The sequence below is a fragment of the Pezoporus wallicus genome, unplaced genomic scaffold, assembly GCF_028554395.1.
Source record: "Pezoporus wallicus isolate ANWC-B61680 ecotype Strahan unplaced genomic scaffold, APGP_CSIRO_Pwel_v1 contig_10120, whole genome shotgun sequence".
Lineage (NCBI taxonomy): Eukaryota > Metazoa > Chordata > Aves > Psittaciformes > Psittacidae > Pezoporus > Pezoporus wallicus.
Window position 1 is genome coordinate 224185 of NW_026638516.1, and position 20901 is coordinate 245085.

A 20901-nucleotide genomic window follows, 5' to 3' on the forward strand; every position below is an offset into this window, starting at 1 on the left:
GTCCTTGCAGCATCTGGCCTTGAGCTGGTGTTGGGAGGGTTTGTGAGTGGCTTTGATTGGTTTATTAATTTTAGAATACCATTTTTCTGGACTCTCAGCTGGGATGGAACCAGCATCACAAATTCCAGAGCAGGAGAATCATAGACTCATTATTGGAGAGGACCTTAAAGCTCCTCCAGTTCCAACCTCTGCCATGGGCAGGGACACCTTCCACTTGAGCAGGTTGCTCCAAGCCCCTGTGTCCAACCTGGCCTTGAACACTGCCAGAGATGGGGCAGCCACAGCTTCTCTGGGCACCCTGTGCCAGCACCTCAGCACCCTCACAGGGAAGAGCCTCTGCTTAATGTTGTAACACCCAAGAGCAAGCTCCGAGCACTGTTCCCTGCCTCCATGCCTTTCCTCTCCCCGGCTGTAGCAGTGGAGAGCCCGAATCAGATCCTGCGGTGTGACATTCAGGTCCTGTCCATCTAAGGTGTGGTTTGACGTGGCTCAGCCCTGAGCCCTCTCTGAGCCTCCATGGTGCTTCCCTTGGCAGGGCCTGCAGCGCCGAGCAACCCCTCACCCCAGTGAGCTGAAGGTCATGAAGAAGGTGATGGAGGTGCGGCGCAGCGAGGTGTGTGCTGCCAGGCCCGATGCCAACAGGAATTCCCCCAGCTCCGAGGTGAGGCCTGTTCCCTGACTGGAGAGCATGGAGTGGGCTGGGAGCATGCGTGAGCTGGGCTGAAAGAACCTACCTTGGGTAGGTGAGCATGGCTTTCCTGGAGCCCAGGGGTTGGGAATCTGCCTTGTGTCAGCTGGGGTCACTGGGACAGAGCAAGAGATGAAACCAGAGAGCAGCATGAGGGGAGCTGTGAGCATTGCTGCCTCTTCTGTCATAGCCCAGGGAGAGTGTCGTGGTTTAAACCCAGTCAGGTAACTCAGTCACTCACTCCCCCCCTTCTTTCCCTCCCCCTACTCCCGGAGGGACGGAGAGGAGAATCAAAAAAGAATGCAACTCCCACAGGTTGAGATAAGAACAGTTTAGTAACTAAGGTATAACACAAATCACTACTGCTACCACCAATGATAATAATGATAAAGGAAATAACAAGGGAAGAGAATAGAACACCTCAGCACCAGCCGACAGATAACTTGCCGCCCTCAGCCCGACCAAGCTCTGACCGATACCTCCTTCAACCCTGCAGTCTCCCAGCCCTTCCGGCTAACTCCCAGTTACATCCTGGGCATGACGTGCTGTGGTATGGAATACCTCTTTGGTCAGTTTGGGTCAGGTGTCCTGTCTCTGCTTCCTCCTGGCTTCCCCTCCTCCCTGGCAGAGCATGAGGCTCACAAAGTCCTTGGCCAAACCAAAACATCCTTGTTATCAGCTCTGTTCCCGAGCTGAAAGCCAAAACACAGCACTGCACCAGCTACCAAGAAGGAGAAAAATGACTGCTACTGCTGAACCCAGGACAGAGAGGAAAAGATTATCCCAGTAAAGAATGGTGGGAACGGGGTGCGTGGAGGGGGCATCTTGCTGCTCAGGTGCGATACTGAGAACAAATGCCTACACTGATGGTGGGACAGGGGTGGACCTGGGTGAGGTGCTTGGCAGGGAAAGCAGTGGGCAGCCTGAAGGAGAAGCTGGTTCTGTTGGTGCTGGATCATTCCCCACCTTGCGCCAGCCACATGACAGTGCTCCATCTGCTGCTTTGGTTTTCATCTTGACCTTTACAACTCTTCCCAGGAGAAGAGGCTGAGTGCCCTGTCAAACCGCAGCGAGGATTCCCACCTTTCCAACAGCACCGCCTCTGCTGACTGCAGGGGAGAGGAGTTGGGAGAGGACAGGGAAAGGAGCTGGCCAAATGGGCAGGATGTGAGGGACCTGGAGAGGGAGAAGAAGCCCAGGGCTGAAGAGGAGCGTAAGGAAGCTGCTGACCAAGAGGAGGAAGATGTGGAAGTGGAATACAATGAGGTAGGAGCCTAGGAATTCCAGCAGGTTCATGGTAAAAAATGGAAAGACTTGAAGCCTCTCAGGGGGACCTTATCATTCTCTGCCTGACAGGAGGATGGAGCCAGGAAGGGGGCTGGGCTCTGCTCCCAAGGAACAAGGGATGGGACAAGAGGAACCGGCCTCAAGCTGCACCTGGGGAGGTTTAGATGGAGCTGAGGAACAATTCCTTCCCCAAAGAGTGCTCAGGCATTGGAACAGGCTGCCCAGGGTAGTGCTGGAGTCACCATCCCTGCAAGTGTTCACACACTGGGAAGACAAGGCCCTCGGTGCCATGGGTTAGTGGTGGCCTTGGCAATGCTGGGCAATGGTTGGACTTGATCTTGAAGGTCTTTTCCAACTTGGTTGATTCCATGATTCAGTGATTCTATGAAAGTTTCAGATAAAGTGGTGCATGGATGTACAGGTCTAGGCATTACTGAAGGCAAATAGTGGCTATGAAAACCAAGTGCAGGTAGATCCAGGCAGCCTTTGGGAGCTAAGTCTATGGGAAAGTAGGAGGGACAGTGTGGCAGCCAGACAGGGAATATGGGAAAATCAGGGGTTTGGGTTTGAGTGCCCTCAGTCCCTGGAGCTGACAGAAGATGTGTCTGGGTGAAGGAGACAGGAAAAAGGAGACTATGGGGAAATGCCATTCTGTGTGTCCTGCAGGACAGGAGCAGCAGTGCTGGCTTCTCTGTGTTGGTGAGGGGGACAGCAGGTTCCGCTCTGCCGCCAGGTATGTCCATTGCTTGAGGTTCACAACCTTTCTGGGACTTTGCCATTGTAGCCCACTGTACACTTTGCTGAGGACACACTGATACGGAGTGAGGATGAGGATGAAGATGAAGAGCGACCATTCCCAGTGGAGAAACAGAGGCTCATCCGCAAGGACACACCCCATTATAAGAAACACTTTAAGATCACTAAATTGCCCAAGCCAGAGGCAGTGGTGGCACTGCTCCAGGGGCTGAGCACTGATGGAGTCCCCAAAGAGGAAGAGGAGTTGGGAGGCTGCAATAACAACACGGAGCCCAAGGATCCAGGGGAAGTCTGGGATGAGGATGACAGGAAGAACGGAGTTTTATCTGCTCAGCCACCGGTGAAGGTAAGGCCTTGTGGGGAGGGGCTAGCTCAGAGGGGTGCCAGACCTTCCTTCTATTTTGAACTACCAACCAGGTTGATGTGGTACCATTGAAAACATTGTCAGGAGGCTCCAGCCCTTCAGGGCACACATGCAGAGAGATCGGGGGCTCAGTGGTTGTCCAAGAGCTGTGCCATGTTGCTCCTGCCTGACTCCTTGCACTGTACCCAAATTCTTGCACCCTTCCAATTATCTGTGGTGTGTTCTGTGCTGCAAGATCAGTTCCTATGTCCCATCCCTGACAGGTCCTTTCATTCCTTTCAGTCTCCTCCTCACTTGCTGGTTGTTGTACCTCATCTGCAGCAGGATGAGCTTTATTCCTGGTGGGTCTAATCTCAAGCTGATGTTGAGGCTGCTTACACTTGTGCTGAGAGGAGCAGGTTGGGAGGGCAGACAGGGGAGAGCTGGCTCCAGATGCAGCCTGATGAAGGGTGTGCTGGGTTATGGGGAACTTGTGCTCTGGAGTTTTGATATTACCGTGGACCACTGTGGGCCTCTCTGGTTATGCTGAGGGCTGATGAGATGGGAAGCCCTTGGTTCTACTCAGCTGAATCACCACATTTGGTCAAGGGGACACAGAGATTCTTACCTGAGGAGGATCCTCACAGTGGAACAGGAATATTCTGCTGAGGGACCCTGCATGAGGTTAGAGCAGTGCTGACTGAAGGCGGGGTGATGGTTCTGGGGGGTGTGTTTGGCAGGCAGGGATTAGATGTGGCTGAATCTCCATCAGTCTGACACCAGCAAATCTCATGGGTGAGATGTGGGTCTCTGAACTGGTGAAAGGGTCTGGAGTGGAATCTGTTACTCTGTTATTGCGTGCTGCAGGCTCTGGGGTCCTTTCCACCCCACGCTGGAGTTCAGGTTGCTCAGGGGAAGGTTCTTGCGCTCACGTTTGCTTTGGAGCCTTTCTCTCAGTTGCCCTGTTGTATCCGAGCTGATACAGCTCATGCCGTGCTCCCTGGGGATGAGGCTTTAGTCTCCTTACTGGCTGTGAAGTTCTTCAGAAAAAAAGGAGTTGCTGCTGCTTGTAAGACTGTGTGAGGCCATCCCAAGCCCCTCCATTCCAGACCTGCCATGCTTTGAAATGCCCTCACCCAAAAAGCTTCTTCCAGTCAGGGCCTCCAAGCTGCGGATGCGCTGACTGACCCGCTGGCAAAGCCTGCACCGAGTTCTTTGTTATCAGCCAAGCCTTCTGCCTGGAAAGCACAGTTCTCCTCGTGGGGCTGGGTCGCTGCCTGCTCCATAAAGGATTTATTAGCCTGCCTCTTGAGCCATCCTCCGGGAGTGGGAATGTGGGGAGCAGTGTCCCTGTGCAATGGAGTTTGAAGAGGTGCTGCGTGCATGGAAGGAGGAAGTAGGACAGGGTGCGCAGGAGGCTGAATCCTTAAACCAGAGGGTGTTTTGCAAAGACAATGGCTTTTCCAGAGAAGTTCCAAGGTTTGTGCGTTTGGGGGCACTGGCAGGATGCACTGTTCCACCAGCGAGGCTCTTGCCTTTGCAGGAGGGACCGCGCAGTTTCATTTGGGATTGCTTCATTCCTGTGCAGCAGCTGGATGGCACCAGAGGGCCCTCTGTGCTTTCTCCCATGGTTAATCCTTCCTCTTTCACTGAATGACTTGGTCCTCATGGGTTAAGATCAGCTTGTGAGGTGGTGGCCACAGCCTCAGAGGGTGGCACCCTGTGAGCCCGGCAGCCCCCACTGACACTTGCTGGGACAGGAGCGGTGTGAGTGGGGTGCTCTGGTGCTGCGTGGTGTGTCTGTTGGGTGGTGGTGGTCATGGTGGAGGGTTTGGTTTATGCTCCACTAATCCGCATGCCTCTTTGCTGGTTCCTATCCTAACAGGGGGTGTCGTTTGATCAAGCCAATAATCTGCTGATTGAACCTGCTCGCATTGAGGAGGAAGAGGTCTGTACCACTCCCACTGTTCTCTCTGCCAGAAATCACCCCGTCTGCTTGATTTGCTTCCCAGGCTCACCCGTTGTTGTAGGGGGACTCTGATCTCTCTGGGTCAAGTGGCTTCTGGACCTGGCTGATCACAAACACACAATGATTGTTTCCTCCCCTGCTTTCACCTCCTTTCCCTACTTTTCCATACCTGAGGTGAGAATGGCTGCTGCAGATCAGGAGTGAGAGGGAAGACATGTAAAAACAAACCCAAAGGGGCCAAGGTGGAAGGTTCAGTCCCTACTTGCTGTGCACTGAGGAGAGAAAGGTGGAAGAGAATAAACATACTTCTGGGAGTGGTGGGTAACCCTGAAGCTGAGAGGCCTCAGGAGTCTGCCAAGTGCTCTGTGTGTTCTTTTGGGAGAGGGAGGAGGATCTGACTCAGGACACTGCCATTGGCTGGAGCTAAGGATATGTGCACCTCATGTGGAGTTCCCTGTTGAATCCCCTCCAGTCCTCACATGCAGCACTTTGGGATGTCAGAAAGGGGCAGGTGGCACTGAAGGTCCATAAAGCTCCTGGCACATGGTGATCTGTGCCAGCATCAGGTTCTATGTCTCAGTTCATCCTGACTGTGATCAACTCCCTGAGGTTGTTTCCAAGTGGGTTTGCCTGGTCGTTTGGGCCAGGCTTTCTGCAGGCAGCATTCCAAGGAGCTCTGGTGGCACCAGACCCATATCTTACTTGAGTGCTGGCTGGTTGTCTGTGAACCTGGCTCTTGGCTACTCCCTTAGGTGTAAGATGGAGACTTTCAGTTTTGGAGCAAGGCTTTCCAGGAGGGAGATGAGAAATCCCCTCTCCTCCAGGTGAACACGGGCTGGCTGAAATGTGCTCCAGTGTCAGTGTGTCCTGAGGATTTGTCCATCTTGGCTCTCGATCACTTGAAAACATATTAATACTTGTAGTGTTTCTCTTGTGTGTTGCTGTCCTGTCACTCAGAGGTAACACTGAGTGTAGGCAGGTGCTTCCTGATCCCACATCTGGAAAAATCAACACTCTTGGTCCTTCTTCCCAGCTGTCAGATGTCATGTTCCAGTTGCAGTTTTCTTGCTTCTCGAGGCGCTGGGTCCAGCAAACCTCAGTCTTGTACCAGGAAACAGCCTCCCTGGCCCTGCCTTGCTCCTACCTGTGCGCTGACTGCATCTGATGGAAGTGCTGGAACTTTTCTGGGTGGCTGTGAGAGGCCCCATGGTTGCTCTGCGGTCCCTCCAGTGCAGTCTCCTTTGTGCAGGTCTGTTCCCTCACTGTAAGGAGCAGCTCCCAGGGACAGGCATGGCAGAGACCCCCTACATGGGAGGTGGTGGCTGAAGTCACCCCAGAGCTCAGCTCAGTGCATGGGTCCAGTCAGGGACAATTTATCAGCAAAGCAGAAGAGGAACGTGGAGCTGCTGGAGTGAGGCCAGAGGAGGCCATGGAGCTGCTGCAGGGGCTGGAGCAGCTCTGCTCTGGAGCCAGGCTGGGAGAGCTGGGCTGGGTCAGTCTGGAGAAGAGAAGGCTCCTGAAGGGGAGAGCTGAGAGCAGCTCCGGTGCCTGAAGGGGCTGCAGGGAACCTGGAGAGGGCCTTGGGACAAGGGCCTGTAGGGACAGGCCAAGGGGAATGGCTTTAACCTGCCCGAGGGGAGACTGAGCTGAGCTCTTAGGCAGAAGCTCTTCCCTGTGAGGGTGCTGAGGCGCTGGCACAGGGTGCCCAGAGAAGCTGTGGCTGCCCCATCCCTGGCAGTGCTCAGGGCCAGGTTGGACACGGGGGCTTGGAGCACCCTGCTCTAGTGGAAGGGGTCCCTGCCCGTGGCAGGGGTAAGAGCTGGATGAGTTTTAAGATCCCTCCCAACCCAAACCAGTCTGGGATTCTCTGATTTTAGTGGGATCATGGTGGGATCTTCCAGGACTACTGCTCATGTGGAAGATAAATTCTCCAGAGCTATCAGTGAAAGCAAACTGTGGGACTCGGGCCAAGGGTGCACTGTGCGGTTGGGACACCTCAGTCACAGGCAGAGAGGTTCCCTTGTTGTCTTCCTTGGCATGTTGGTTGTGAAAGGCACGTCCCTGTCAGTGAATGGATGGAGGACAACAGTTGAAATATTCAGGGCCTTAAAGACTATTCGGCATCTGAGTAGAGAATTAGCTTGGGAAGTGACTGATCCCAGAAACAGCATCTCCCTGCTGCTTCTGGAGATGAGTTCATGGCCTTGAGAAGAAATCAACAGGCTCATGAAACTGAGCAAGACCAATGCAGAGTGGAGACCCTGGTATCCCTTGAGCAGCAGTTTAGGTTCATGATGCTGCTGTCACATTCCTTGTGTTAACAGGAAATTCTTTCCTGTTAGGGTGGTGAGGCACTGGAATGGGTTGCCCAGGGAGGTTGTGAACGCTCCATCTCTGGCAGTGTTCAAGACCAGGTTGGACAAGGCCTTGGGTGATATGATTTAGCGTGAGGTGTCCCTGCCCATGGCAGGGGGGCTGGAACTAGATGATCTTAAGGTCCTTTCCAACCCTAACTATTCTATGATTCTATGTAATTTTATACAGCTCTTAGAGAGAAGGAACTACTGGTGGTGTGTTCTCTAAGCCTAAACCATCATCCTGAGCCAAAGACTATGAATGTTACCAGAGTAGAGCTGGAGACATCTGCCCAACTTGTGTCAGCACCTCAGCATCAGGGTATAGGGAGCCTGGTGCTGTGGATGCAGCTGGTGCTTCCAGAGCTCTGGTAGCTGCTGGTGCCAGTGAGGCTCGACCACAGTGGAAGAAATGATTTTGTTAAAGCACACGATGCTTTACATGCTGCAGATATCTCATAGAAGGTACCTGGAGTCCACTGCTGACTGGCCCCAGGGGTTCGTCAGTCTCCATCTGTGCTGCAGAAAAGGCTGTGTCTAGGCTGTAGGGAGGCTGTTGGAGGAGGGGAGAAGCTGCTCTCTGAAGGCACGAGGCTGCACCTCAAGTCTCCTGTTTTCAGACAAGTTTTGAAGAAATAGTCCAGAACGAGCTGCTCTGCGGCTGGAAGATGAGAATGGAAAGAGCATCCCGAGTTCTGTTTGAGGGATGAATGCTCCTTTGTCTGCAGCAATGGCTCATGTGTTTGCCCAGGTTAACCTGCAGAGCAGCTGAAAACAGGAGTCTTGAAGGGCTCTGCCCTGGCAAAGCTTGTGCTCACCAAGGAGCTTTGTAGGATTTTCTTGTCCTGTGATTCTTTCTCCCAGGAGCACAAGGCTGTCCAGAATGGACATGCTGCTGCTTTTCCTGCCTAGGAGAAAGCCAGGCTGGCCATAGATGTTCCAAGTCCCTTCTCCTCCTTGCAAGGGGCTCAGCTTTGGAAGGTTGGGGCTGCCCTGCCATCATGAGCAGTCCTGTCATAGCAGTGATGCTGGAGCAATGTGGTTGTGTTGTGTACTGGGTGAGAGCACGAGCTCTTCAGGACATTGTCAGGGTCAGAAGTCTTAGGAAGTGACCTGTAGGTTTTAAGCCCTGGAAAGGTCAATAAACCTCTCTCAAGCTCACGTCGCCTGTATCTGCTCAGCTGGCTTAACTGAAATATACCTCCTAGCAGAGCAGAGTCCTTGCAAGGTCAAGGAAGGGTAAAACACTCTCCTTGCTCTCATTTACTTTCTTAAATGAATGAAATTCCCATTGAGCAAGGAAAACTCAGCCTTATTTTCTGTTTGAATTTGTCTGGCTTTTAACTTATGGCTGTAGGAATGGGTTTGTGCCCTTTTCCTACTGGCTTGAAGGGCCCTAGTATTATTCTTTCTGATGTTGTGATCCTCCAACTTTGGAGGTGGGGATTGTAATCTCTTCTTGCAGATGTCCAACTTCACATTCATGGCTGTTAAGGCACAATTTGAATACGATTCACCTGCAACATGAGAGAGCTACTTGTATGGTTGCTGTTTATTCATCAGCATCTATCACTCTGGGGCAGCTTCAAGTTTTATCTCATCTGGAGCTTTAAGGACAAAGTGGCAAACTGTGGAATGGTTTCTCATACAAATAAAGAGCTGTCTGCAGAGTTTCCTTTTCCCCTGCTTTGCTCTCTCAAATAGAGCAGAAAACAATAGAGGAGTGTTCTAAACAGAGAGAGAAGATGCTGTGTTTAAACACAAACCTCCACCATGACTCTGATGTTTGCTTTCGAAATAGCAACAGGCAAAGCATGTAACAGGTATGGGTCTTGTAGAATCCTTGTCCTAAGCAGCAAAATAAATAGACATTAAAATAACCCCTGCAGAAATTAATGGGGCTTGAGCTTTGTCTGCCTTGAAAAACTGGTCATAGAATGGTTTAAGTTGGAAGGGAGCTTGAAGATCATCTCGTTCCAACTGCCCGGTTTTGAACCCAGTTTGCAAGCTTAGTTGGTCCCAGTTTGCAAGCTGACCAGTATTTTCTGGCTGTGTCCATAGAGGAGATAGATAAACTCCTAGAATGGTTTGAAGACCTTGTACTGGATGACAATCCCCATCTTGGAGCTGGGCCTGAAACAAGGCAATGCTGGGATGGGACGGTTCCCATTTCTGGAAGATGTGCTAATTCGGGAGCAATGGGCTGAATGTACAGTGAAGACAACAGGGATTATTTGGATAAATCCCAAAGTGAAGCCTCCTTCCACCATTAGCAGCAGCCTCAGGATCTCATGAGTCAGTCAAACTGCTGAGCATAGATTGTTTCTCCTTTTACTGTCGTGTATGCAGATGCTCAGCCTCCTCCTACTGGAGAACCCAAAGACTTCTCCAAGTTTCTACCCCACTTGCTTTCAGGCTGAACTTGGCTTTGTTAATTCATTGGTTTCATTATATTTTATCTTGAAAACTCTCCTGCTGTCTGACCCTTTTTTGTCCTTGGTGCATTTTCATGGACATAAATCGGAGTCCTTCGAGCCTTCATCTTGCTAGTTCAGAACTATTTTGTGGTCGGAATGATGCAAAGCAAATGAGACTGTATCAGTGCTTTTACCCCACAGAAAGAATCAGTGAGAACAGGAGTAAGAATTCTTCATTGCTGAAGAGAGGAAGTAACACAGCGTGTTTCAGTGTTGCCCATTCCAGCTGAATCCACAGGACTGCTAAGGCACATGAAAAACAACAAGGTGCTTGGTGACACCCAGCATGGCTTACTGAGGGGAAATCCTGCCTGACCAATTGTGGCCTTCTATGATGGGGCTACAGAACTGATGGACAGGGGTAGAGCAGTTGATGTCATCTACCTGGACTTGTGTAAAGTGTTCGACACTGTCCCACACGACATCCTTGTCTCTGAATTGGAGAGACATCAATTTGATGGATGGACCGCTCGCTGGATAAAGAACTGGCTGGATGGCCGCACGCAAAGTGTTGTGGTCAATGGCTCAGTGTCCAGCTGGAGACCAGTAATGAGTGGTGTCCCTCAGGGTTGGAAAGGACCTTAAGATCACCTGGTTTCACCCCCCCTGCCATGAGCAGGGATACCTGGCTCTAAACCATGACTCTTCATTAGGGACTGTAGTGGTAGGACAAGCAGTAACGGATTAAAATTTAAATAGGGGAAGTTTAGATTGGATATAAGGAAGAAGTTCTGTACTGTAAGGGTGATGAGGCACTGGAATGGGTTGCCCAAGGAAGTTGTGAATGCTCCATCTCTGGCAGTGTTCAAGGCCAGGTTGGACAGAGCCTTGGGTGACATTGTTTAGTGTGAGGTGTCCCTGCCCATGGCAGGGGGGTTGGAACTAGATGATCTTAAGGTCCTTTCCAACCCAGCTGTTCTATGATTCTATGACTTCCATGTGCAGGCTTTTGTCCTGTTTCCAGTTCTGGGAATGGTTCAAGGCTTGGTAGCTACATCCAGGACTCGTTTCTCTTTAGCAAGTTGAATATTTTCATTTCCAGAGGGACTCCGTCCTGTTACATTCCATAGTGTAGCCAACCCAGTTGCTTTCAGGATCCCTTCTTTCGCTGTTGGCGTTACCATGCCTATGGCAAACCTGGGTGCCCGTCATGATGAGAAGAAAGACTAGCTTCTTCAGTCCCTCTTTCTGGAATTCATTGATGAAAGAACTACTCACAGAATCATAAAACAGCTCAGGTTGGAAGGGACCTTGCAAGATCCAGCCTTTTGTGTCAGAGAGAACCTAAGTGAGATGATCTAGTGCCCAAACCAATGCCATCTTGAACCCCCAATGACGGGGACTCCACCACGTCACTGGGGACTTAGTTCCAGTGAGCAATTGTTCTCAGTGTAAACGCTTTTTCCTTATATCAAGAATAAATCATATCTCTATAGGCACACACATTTGTAGATATAAATATTTGTATATACCATGATACAGGATTCATAGGTAGATCATCATAGAATCACAGGTTTGCTTGGGTTGAAAGGGACCTTAAAGCTCATCCAGTACCAACCCCTGCCACGGGCAGGGACCCATTCCACTAGAGCAGGGTGCTCCAAGCCCCTGTGTCCAACCTGGCCTTGAGCACTGCCAGGGATGGGGCAGCCACAGCTTCTCTGGGCACCCTGTGCCAGCACCTCAGCACCCTCACAGGGAAAAACTTCTGCCTAAGAGCTCATCTCAGTCTCTCTTCTGGCAGGTTCAAGCCATTCCCCTTGGCCTGTCCCTACAGGCCCTTGTCCCAAGCCCCTCTCCGGGTTTCTTAGAATCATAGGATCGTTAGGGTTGGAAAGGACCTTAAGATCATCTAGTTCCAACCCCCCTGCCGTGGGCAGGGACACCTTGCGCTAAATCATATCACCCAAGGTCTCGTCCAACCTGGCCTTGAACACTGCCAGAGATGGAGCATTCACAACCTCCCTGGGCAACCTATTCCAGTGCCTCATCACCCTAACAGGAAAGAAATTCCTCCTTATATCCAACCTAAACTTCCCCTGTTTAAGTTTTAACCCGTTACCCCTTGTCCTGTCACTACAGTCTATAATGAAGAGTCTGTCCCCAGCATCCCTATAGGCCCCCTTCAGATACTGGAAGCTGCTCTGAGGTCTCCACGCAGCCTTCTCTTCTCCAGGCTGAACAGCTCCAACTTCCTCAGCCTGTCTTCATACGGGAGGTGCTCCAGTCCCCTGATCATCCTCGTGGCCTCCTCTTGACTTCTTCCAACAGTTCCATGTCCTTTTTATGTTGAGGACACCAGAACCACACACAATACTCCAAGTGAGGTCTCACGAGAGCAGAGCAGAGGGGCAGGATCACCTCCTTGGACCTGCTGGTCACGCTCCTTCTGATGCAGCCCAGGATACGGTTGGTTTCTGGGCTGCAAGCACACACTGAAGCGGGCTCATGTTCATTTTCTCATCAACCAACACCCCCAAGTCCTTCTCTGCAGGGCTGCTCTGATTCTGTTCTTTGCCCAACCTGTAGCTGTGCCTGGGATTGCTCCTACCCAGGTGTAGGACTTTGCACTTGTCATGGTTAAACCTTATGAGGTTGGCATCAGCCCACCTCACAAGCGTGTCAGGGTCCCTCTGAATGGCATTCCTTCCCTCCAGGGTATCAACCAAACCACACAGCTTGGTGTCATCGGCAAACTTGCTGAGGGCGCACTCAATCCCACTGTCCATGTCAGCAACAAAGATGTTGAACAAGACCGGTCCCAACACCGATCCCTGAGGGACACCACTCATTACTGGTCTCCAGCCGGACACTGAGCCATTGACCACAACACTTTGCGTGCGGCCATCCAGCCAGTTCTTTATCCACTGAGTGGTCCATCCATCAAATTGATGTCTCTCCAATTCAGAGACAAGGATGTCGTGTGGGACAGTGTCGAACGCTTTACACAAGTCCAGGTAGATGACATCAACTGCTCTACCCCTGTCCATCAGTTCTGTAGCCCCATCAGAGAAGGCCACCAAATTGGTCAGGCAGGATTTCCCCTTAGTGAAGCCATGCTGGCTGTCACCAAGCACCTTGTTGATTTTCATGTGCCTTAGCATGCCTGCCAGGAGAATCTGCTCCAAGATTTTGCCAGGCACAGAGGTGAGACTGACTGGTTTGTAATTCCCCGGGTCATCCATTTTCCCCTTCTTGAAAATGGGGGTTATATTTTCCTCTTTCCAGTCATGGGAACTTCTCCTGACTGCCACGATTTTTCAAATACGATGGCCAGCAGCTTTGCAACTTCATTTGCCAGCTCCTTCAGGACCCGCGGGTGGATCTCATCAGGACCCATGGACTTGTGCACGTTCAGATTTTTAAGATGGTCTCGGACCAGTTCCTCTCCTACAGTGGGCGCAAGGTCTTCATTCTCACAGTCCCTGCATCTGCCTTCCAAGACTTGAGTGGTGCAGTCAGAGCCTTTGGCAGTGAAGACTGAAGCAAAGAAGTCATTCAGAACCTCAGCCTTCTCCAAATCCTGTGTAGCCAGTTCTCCTGAGAGCTTTCTGAGGGGGCCTACATTCTCCCTAGTCTGTTTTTTATTTGCTATGTACCTGTAGAATCCCTTCCTGTTATCTTTAATACCTCTAGCTAAGTTTAATTCTAACTGAGCCTTAGCTTTCCTAACCTGGTCCCTAGCTTCTCGGACAACATCCCTGTACTCTTCCCATGCCGCCTGTCCTTGCTTCCACCTATTATAAGCCTCTTTTTTCAATCGAATTTTCCTCAGGAGCTCCTTATCCATCCAAGGAGGTCTCCTGGCCCTCCTGCTGCACTTCCTTCTGGTTGGGATGCAACACTCCTGAGCTTGCAGCAGGTGATCCTTGAATATCGACCAAGAGTCTTGGGCCCCTCTGCCCTCTAGGGCTGTATCCCATGGAACCTTCCGAAGCAGGTTCCTGAAGAGGCCAAAGTCTGCTCTTTTGAAGCCCAGGGCAGTGAGCTTGCTGCACGCTCTTCTCACTGTCCTGAGGATCTCAAATTTGAGCATCTCATGATCGGTGCATCCAAGGCTGCCCTGGAGCGTCACATTTCCAACGAGCCCTTCCCTGTTGGTGAGCACGAGGTCAAGCATGGTTCCTCTCCTTGTCGGCTCCTCTATTACTTGCAGAAGGAAGTTGTCTTCTACACAATCGAGGAACTTCCTGGATTGCTTGTACCGGGCCGTACTGTCCTTCCAACAGATGTCAGGGTGGTTGAAGTCACCCATGAGAACAAGGGTCTGCGAGCGTGAGGCTTTTCCTATCTGCCTATAGAGTGCTTCATCCGCAGGTTCTCCTTGATCAGGCGGTCTGTAACAGATCCCCACAGTAATGTCTCCCATAGCTATATTCCCTTTAACCCTCACCCACCAACTCTCTGTGGACTGCTCACCTGTCCCCAGACAGAGTTCCATACTCTCCAGCCTATCCCTAACATAAAGGGCAACTCCCCCTCCCCGCCTGCCAGGCCTGTCCTTCCTAAAGAGCCTGTAACCTTCCATTCCAACACTCCAGTCGTAGGAGCCATCCCACTACGTTTCTGTGATGCCTATTATATCATACCCCCGTAGACGTGCCCACATCTCTAATTCCTCTTGTTTGTTCCCTCTTGTAGTCCCTTTAGGCACTGGAGCTGCTCTGAGGTCTCCCCGGAATCTTCTCTTCTCTGATGTTAGCTGCATGTTCATATCTGTATATATTCACATCAAGATTAATTGTATCTGTATGAACCTATTTTTCATTTATGGTTCAAAAGTCTTCATACTTGATGTTCAAAAAATGCATCCTTCCTTCATCCTCAGTGAGTGAAATGTTGGACTCTCCTTGGGGAATGGGATCTGCAGGAGGACATCAGAGCAGGTAGCGTTGAGGTTGCTTGGCCCACCTGCTCTCAGTGTGCTGTTAGTCACTGATACCATCAAGCTGCTCTTACTTGCCACTCTGTGATGAACACTAAACTGGGTGCCGAGGAGTTCAGTGAGTAAGTGCTTCACTGACCTGATCCCTGCCACCTCTGCCTTGTCAGTGGCCATTCCCTTGTGTGCTAAACCCCATCTGAACAGAAGAAGAGATCACATCAGAGGCAGGTGTCCTGCTCCTGACCTGCCGCAGCTCCTCTGCCAGGGCAGGATCTTCTTCCGCAGTTAGTTTTAGCTGCCCACCGCTCCCGCAGTGATGTCCCACCTTCCATCCCGTCAGTGCCATTTCCAGCCCATCCCTTGTCCTCAGAAGCTGCTGCTGACGGAAGCAGGACAGATTTAGCTCTTCTCATCTTTCCTGGTGAGTCAGCCCTGGCCCCACGGCTCCTGGGGCTCGGGGCTCTGAGCTGGGTAAGAACCTTCTTTTGTTAAAGTGGTCCAGGAAAGGGGAACGTGGTGTCTGTATGAAGACATCTCCAGTGGGGACTGTGAGGGGATTCCTGCAGGGATGAGGAAGCACAGACCTGAGCAGGACTTGGGGACCCTTTCACTGGTGTTTCCCAGCTCCTTGCAACCTGTAGTTTGGGATTTCTGGACTGTTGTACTGGGCTCAGTGGAGCTGCTATCTATGAAGCTCTCTGACCTCTCCAATCCCTTTTATACATTTCAGTTCCATGGTATTTAGAGAAAATGAATGATTAAATTTATTGCGCTTTATGTTAAAAAGCATTTTTTTAACCTGCTGCTGAGGTTCCCCCGGGTATCCAGAATTCCTTTGTTGTTACAGACATGGAATAATCGTTTCATGGAAGGTTATTAATGGCATGAAAAGATGAAATTCCTTCCTCTCCCGTGTTGGAAGGCTCCTGCCTCCCCTCATATGGAACAGATAAGACTTCTGCCGTCACTGATTTGGAGTAAGCTGAAGCTGAACCCAGCTCCTTGGTTTGTCTCCCATGACTGGAACTGGACCTCTGCTAATTCTTAGCTTGTATCATACACACCTAAACCCAGCACCATGTCATGTCCTGTGAGCCCAAGTTTCATGGGTTACAATATTCTCATATTAAATCCTTGGTTTTACTTCACCAGTCAGGTTAGGATTCTTGTCAGAGGAGGGAATTGGCTGCTCCTTGGCTGCTCCTGACAAATAACCCATCCATGTGTGCAGCATTTCTAGTGACTCCAGAATGGTGTGCACTTCATGGAATCATAGCATCCCAGGTTGGAAGGGACCTCAAGGATCATCTGGTCCAACCTTTCTCGGCAAAGCATAGCCTAGAAAGCCAGCTCTTGACAGTGTCTAATGTTGGGGAGTCACCACTTCTCCTGGGTGGGTTATTCCAATGGCTGATAGTTCTCACTGGGAAAAAAATTCCCATTGTGTTTAACAGGAATCTCCCCAGGAATAACTTGTGTCCTTTACCCCTTGTCTTTTCCTTGTGACTCCTCATAAAAAGGGAGTCTCCATCCTCTTTGTAGCCACCCTTTGGTTAGTGGAACACTTAACTACAAGTTGGAAAATCTCACAGGATCAGGTAAATCTGTTAAAAGATGGCTGTATTAAGAAATGTATGAAAAATAGGTTGAGATGGAATCAGTTCTTGTTGGAGTGTGTTCCCTGGAGACAGGTGGCACTGAGAGGGATGGAGGAGAGGGGAGGGCCATAAAGGGGAAGGAGATACAACTGCTTTGTGGCTTGTGCTTTGGTGCCATCAATGATGAATGGGTCCCCCCTAGTCTCCAGTGGCAGTTCAGGTTGATGAGGGGCAGCTTTTCTCCTTCCCCAGTAACACTTTGCTGTGGAGGGCATGGACGCTGCTCTGCCTGGAGGCACTGGGAAAAAACATTGCCCGCTTAATGCAGGTTTTGCCCTTGCTACAAAAGGAGCCGGAATCAGTTAAGCAGCATATTTGTTAAGTGGGATCAGAGATGAGCGATGGCTGAGCTGAGCTGCTGCTGCTGCTGGTGGGTGGAGCCCTGCTCCTAGGGGAAAGGATGCAAGAAGAGAGAAATACCCAGGGAAGCCGCTGGCCAGAGGGGTTGCAGGGACGGGTGGGAGCACTGCAGTGTGTGCCGGCAGGGTGGTGCTTGCTGTGGTTCCAGAGCATCGGCTGCACATCGTGGAAGGCAAGGGTTAGCCAGGCAGCACCTGGCCTGAAATGTGGAGCTGGATCAGCTCTAAGGCCATTACAGGCTGCTGGATCCACTTCCTTCTTGCTCAGGTCCATATTCATGTCCATGATTCTTTTCAGACTTCAAACATACATTTGCCAGTTCAGGTTCTTACCTGGTTTTATGGGAGAATTAATTTGCTTTGGGAGTTTGAAATCTTCTTTCCAGCCTAAATGTATTTATGTCTAATTCAAGCCCATTTGCTGTTCTCTTAAGTTGAATTAGGGTCTGGTTCCTCCTGGGTGTTCGGCATTTTCAGTGTATGCTGATAGACAGGAAGTTCTTAACCCTCAGCCATTTTCCTGGCAAATTTACCCATATTTTTGGTCTGGTTTCCATGAATTTGGGAAATCCATGGGGTTTGTTGTTGATCTCGCAGTTAGTTTGCCCAGTCAACTTGGTGTGCAACAAAAAACGACTTTCTGTAACCAGTGACATTATATATTCACTGTCAAAACCAGCAATCCTGTCCTGTTGATTCAGGCACTGAGCAAATCCATCAGCTATCCTACTTGGAAATACTTGGATCCTGTTATTGGAACACCCTCCAGTCCTTGGAAACCTAGTTTTCCATCATTTTTAGAAGTTCTCATGTTGAATACGGACATACGTCTTAAGAACATTGCTAGGATCCAGCAAGACTGGAAAGATAAAAGTGGTATTTGTAAGTAGATTCTAACAGACTTCTTCCCACAAGAATCCCAGACTGGTTTGGGTTGGAAGGGACCTTAAGGCTGATCCAGTTCCAATCCCCTGCCACGGGCAGGGACACCTTACACTAGAGCAGGTTGCTCCAAGCCCCGTCCAACGCTGCCAGGAATGGGGCATTGGAAGTGTTAGTCTAATCTATAACTGGGTTAACATGTGCTGTCAGTGGCATACAATCCTATCTTAATGGATATCACATTTCTCTGTCTCACCTGAATTATCCTTGTCTTTCAATACATGGATTTTACTCACCCTCTTGGTCTTGCACCAGGGAGGATGTACTCGTGGTCTGTCTAGAATCAGGGATTTCCTTGTGAAGATCCTAGCAGCTTTCTGCTGCTTGTTGACTGGGCAGCAAAGGAAATGGCAAGAGCCTTGTAGTTCTGCACTCACTGTGTTGGTGGTGGTTCGGGTTTGGTTTAAGCTTAGCAGAACATGAAGCCCACAGGCTGTTGCTTCCATCACTGTAGGAAATGCAGGATTTGAAGGGAGGTTAAGGAAAGCAAATCTCCTGCTGCTTGTGCTGCCCCCTCTGTGGCCAGCCCAGGCCAAGCGACCTGATGCTGAAAGTAGACAACTCTGCAGCAGCCGCTCTCTGCTCTGGACGTTGTTTCCAGAGAAGGGACATCCGGAGGGCAGCAAATTTGGTTCTCTCCAGGAGTTTTATGTACATTTCTGTCACTCCCCTCACCAGCTCCTTGGCCCTTGGCCCTGACAGATCCCTGAGAGAGTCCTCTCCACGCCATCTCTTTCCCTGTGTCCTACCACACGCTCCCTGTCTTTGTCTCATGAATGGGCAACATGAACAGTTGGTGTCCTGAATATAAGCAATTTTAGTTCAAGGTTGACCAAAAGTTTTGCTGTTGTAAATGGGCATAATTTGGTTTGTTGAGGGGGGAGATAGGGAGTAGAGGAGATTTCTGGACTGCATAGGTACAATTCTGAGCCTGCCTGTGCCGAGGGGAGAAGAGGAAGGAACTACCAAGACAAAGCAGATGGCTTTTCTGGGATCACATTGATTTCCATTGGTAGAGCAAAGCTGAGTGTCTGACCAGGGTATTCTGGAAGAGGCACCACTCTTGTTACTGTACACTGCATTGGGGTGACCCTCAATCTCGCAGCAGTTGTATGGAATCATGCCCCAAAGGGAGCCGTGTGGTAGAGCTGGGCTGTGATGTGACCATCCCTGTTTCTCTATCCAGCCCCATCCAACTGCTGCTCAGTTTACTTTGTGGTGGACATCTTGTTCAGAGTGTTCATTACGGGCAAACTGACTCCTGGTCTTGAGATACGGACTCAACTGAAGAAGAATCTTTGTTAATGTGTTGTGAGTTGGGTGCCTTCGGGGTGTGGACACCACGGCTCACACAAGTGTGCATGCACATGAAGTTGATTCTCTTGTGCTTGTTCTTTAAGTTATCCCTTGCTCTTTAAGATGTTCTGGGTGTTCTCCTGGCCTGATCTGTCCTCTGTGTCCCTTCTGCTTCCAGTTGACACTGACGATCGTGCGGCAGACAGGGGGGCTGGGCATCAGCATCGCGGGGGGCAAGGGCTCCACCCCCTATAAGGGTGACGATGAGGTAAGACCCTGGACTCACTGAGGTACCCACTTTCAGGCACTAGTTCTCTGTAGCTGGAGGTTGGGTGTCCGTAGGTATCAGCTCCGTGGCTGGTTTGGGCTTCCAGAACAAGGTGGGAGCAGCCCTCTGTCCACCCTGAAAGCAAGAGGCTGGAAGGGCTGAGCCAGCTTGTGCCTCTGGAGCACAACTTGAACCTTCCTGCCGTGACCACCAAAAGCAGCAGTGAGAAAGCTGCTGCTTTCCTATGGGTGTCCTGTGATACAGGACTCACAAGGCAAAGAAAATGGGGTTGTCATCCACACACATGGTGGCATCAACTGCGTCATATTCTCGTCCCACTGGAAAGGATTGAAGGGTCATCATTCTCTTCTCCCCTTTGTCACATGTAGGGTAGCCCTGCAGTGGGACTTCTTTCCCTTTTCAACCGGCTCATGAATGGGGTGATGTGGTTGTTCTGTCCCCACATCCCAGGGTACGGGAGTGGTGAGGCCCTTAAACTGGCCAGGGTGGAATGGTCTCTTAGGTGGACCTGGGTGGAGGGGTCTCTTAGGGGGTTGAGGGATGGGCTCCAGCCCTTCTAACTGGTACTGTTCTTTCCAGGGCATCTTTATTTCCCGCGTGTCAGAGGAGGGTCCTGCAGCTCGTGCAGGGGTTCGTGTTGGGGACAAGCTTCTGGAGGTAAGGACATAGCTACTGTGGAGAAGGAAATCCTTCTGATGAATGGAGGGAGAAGTGTGGGTTGGGATTTCTTGGCCTCTCACTAGTTTGAGGCCAAATTAAACATCAGAAGCTGTGCAAGAACAGATTTTGAGAGATGAATGATTATTCCCTTTTGCTACAGTTAAGTTCATGGCACCCAATTATTTTGTGTAAAGTGGATCCCTCTTCAGTTACAGCTTTGGAAAAGGCTCTTTTTTTTTCCCACTCCTGATTCACTTCCCATGGTGCCCATTCACCTGTGCCTCCTGCAGGTGGCTGGACCCTCACAGCACAGCTCAGAGTTGTGGTGTTCCTTCCAACCGATGTGACTGAGGCACATCAGGCCTGGGTTCCATTCTCTTGGCTAGGAATTGTGAGGAATAACTCTACCTGAGAGCAGGGATGTTGCTCAGTAATGGAGGCCATGATGGGAAGAAACCAAAAGTGCCATGAAGTGGAGGAAATAGATTTGAACAGGGTTTCAGGCTGAGAGGCAGGCAATGTCTCCTGAGGGCGTGCATTAGTACAGAATGAGGTAGCTGCTGGGAAGAGCTTCATGGGCCCCACTTTGCATTTCCTCAGTCTTCTGATGTGGTAGGACTTCTTTCTGAAATCATGGAAGCAACAGTGGGGGCAATCATGTCACTTCCCTGAGAGCTGCAGAATCTGGTGTCCTCCCTGCAAGTAAGTTGCTAGTTTTGCATGGAGAAGGAGGAAATAATAGAATCATGGAATTGTTCTGGTTGGAAAAAATCTTTGAGATCATCAAGTCCAATCATAAATCTCACCCTGCCAAGGCCATCACTAAATCATGTCCCTCCGTACCACAACTGCATGTCTTTTAAATACCTCCAGGGACAGTGACTCCACCACTGCCCTGGGCAGCCTGTTCCAGTGCTTCATAAACCCTCCCAGTGAAG

General features: G+C 50.6%; 1 protein-coding gene across 36 annotated transcripts in view; it reads left to right on the forward strand.

The window, feature by feature from the left end:
• The window catches only part of SCRIB (scribble planar cell polarity protein), a 104503-nt gene that overhangs the window by 26029 nt on the left and 57573 nt on the right, over positions 1-20901 (forward strand). For 34 of the 36 annotated variants that reach the window (XM_057411159.1, XM_057411122.1, XM_057411130.1 and 31 more), the window contains 6 exons: positions 536-661; positions 1727-1954; positions 2760-3077; positions 4960-5022; positions 19193-19282; positions 19883-19960. In XM_057411159.1, the coding sequence (XP_057267142.1) occupies positions 536-661; positions 1727-1954; positions 2760-3077; positions 4960-5022; positions 19193-19282; positions 19883-19960 (903 nt within the window). The remainder of the gene's footprint in view (positions 1-535; positions 662-1726; positions 1955-2759; positions 3078-4959; positions 5023-19192; positions 19283-19882; positions 19961-20901) is intronic. The other 2 variants (XM_057411128.1, XM_057411158.1) reach the window with 2 other exon arrangements.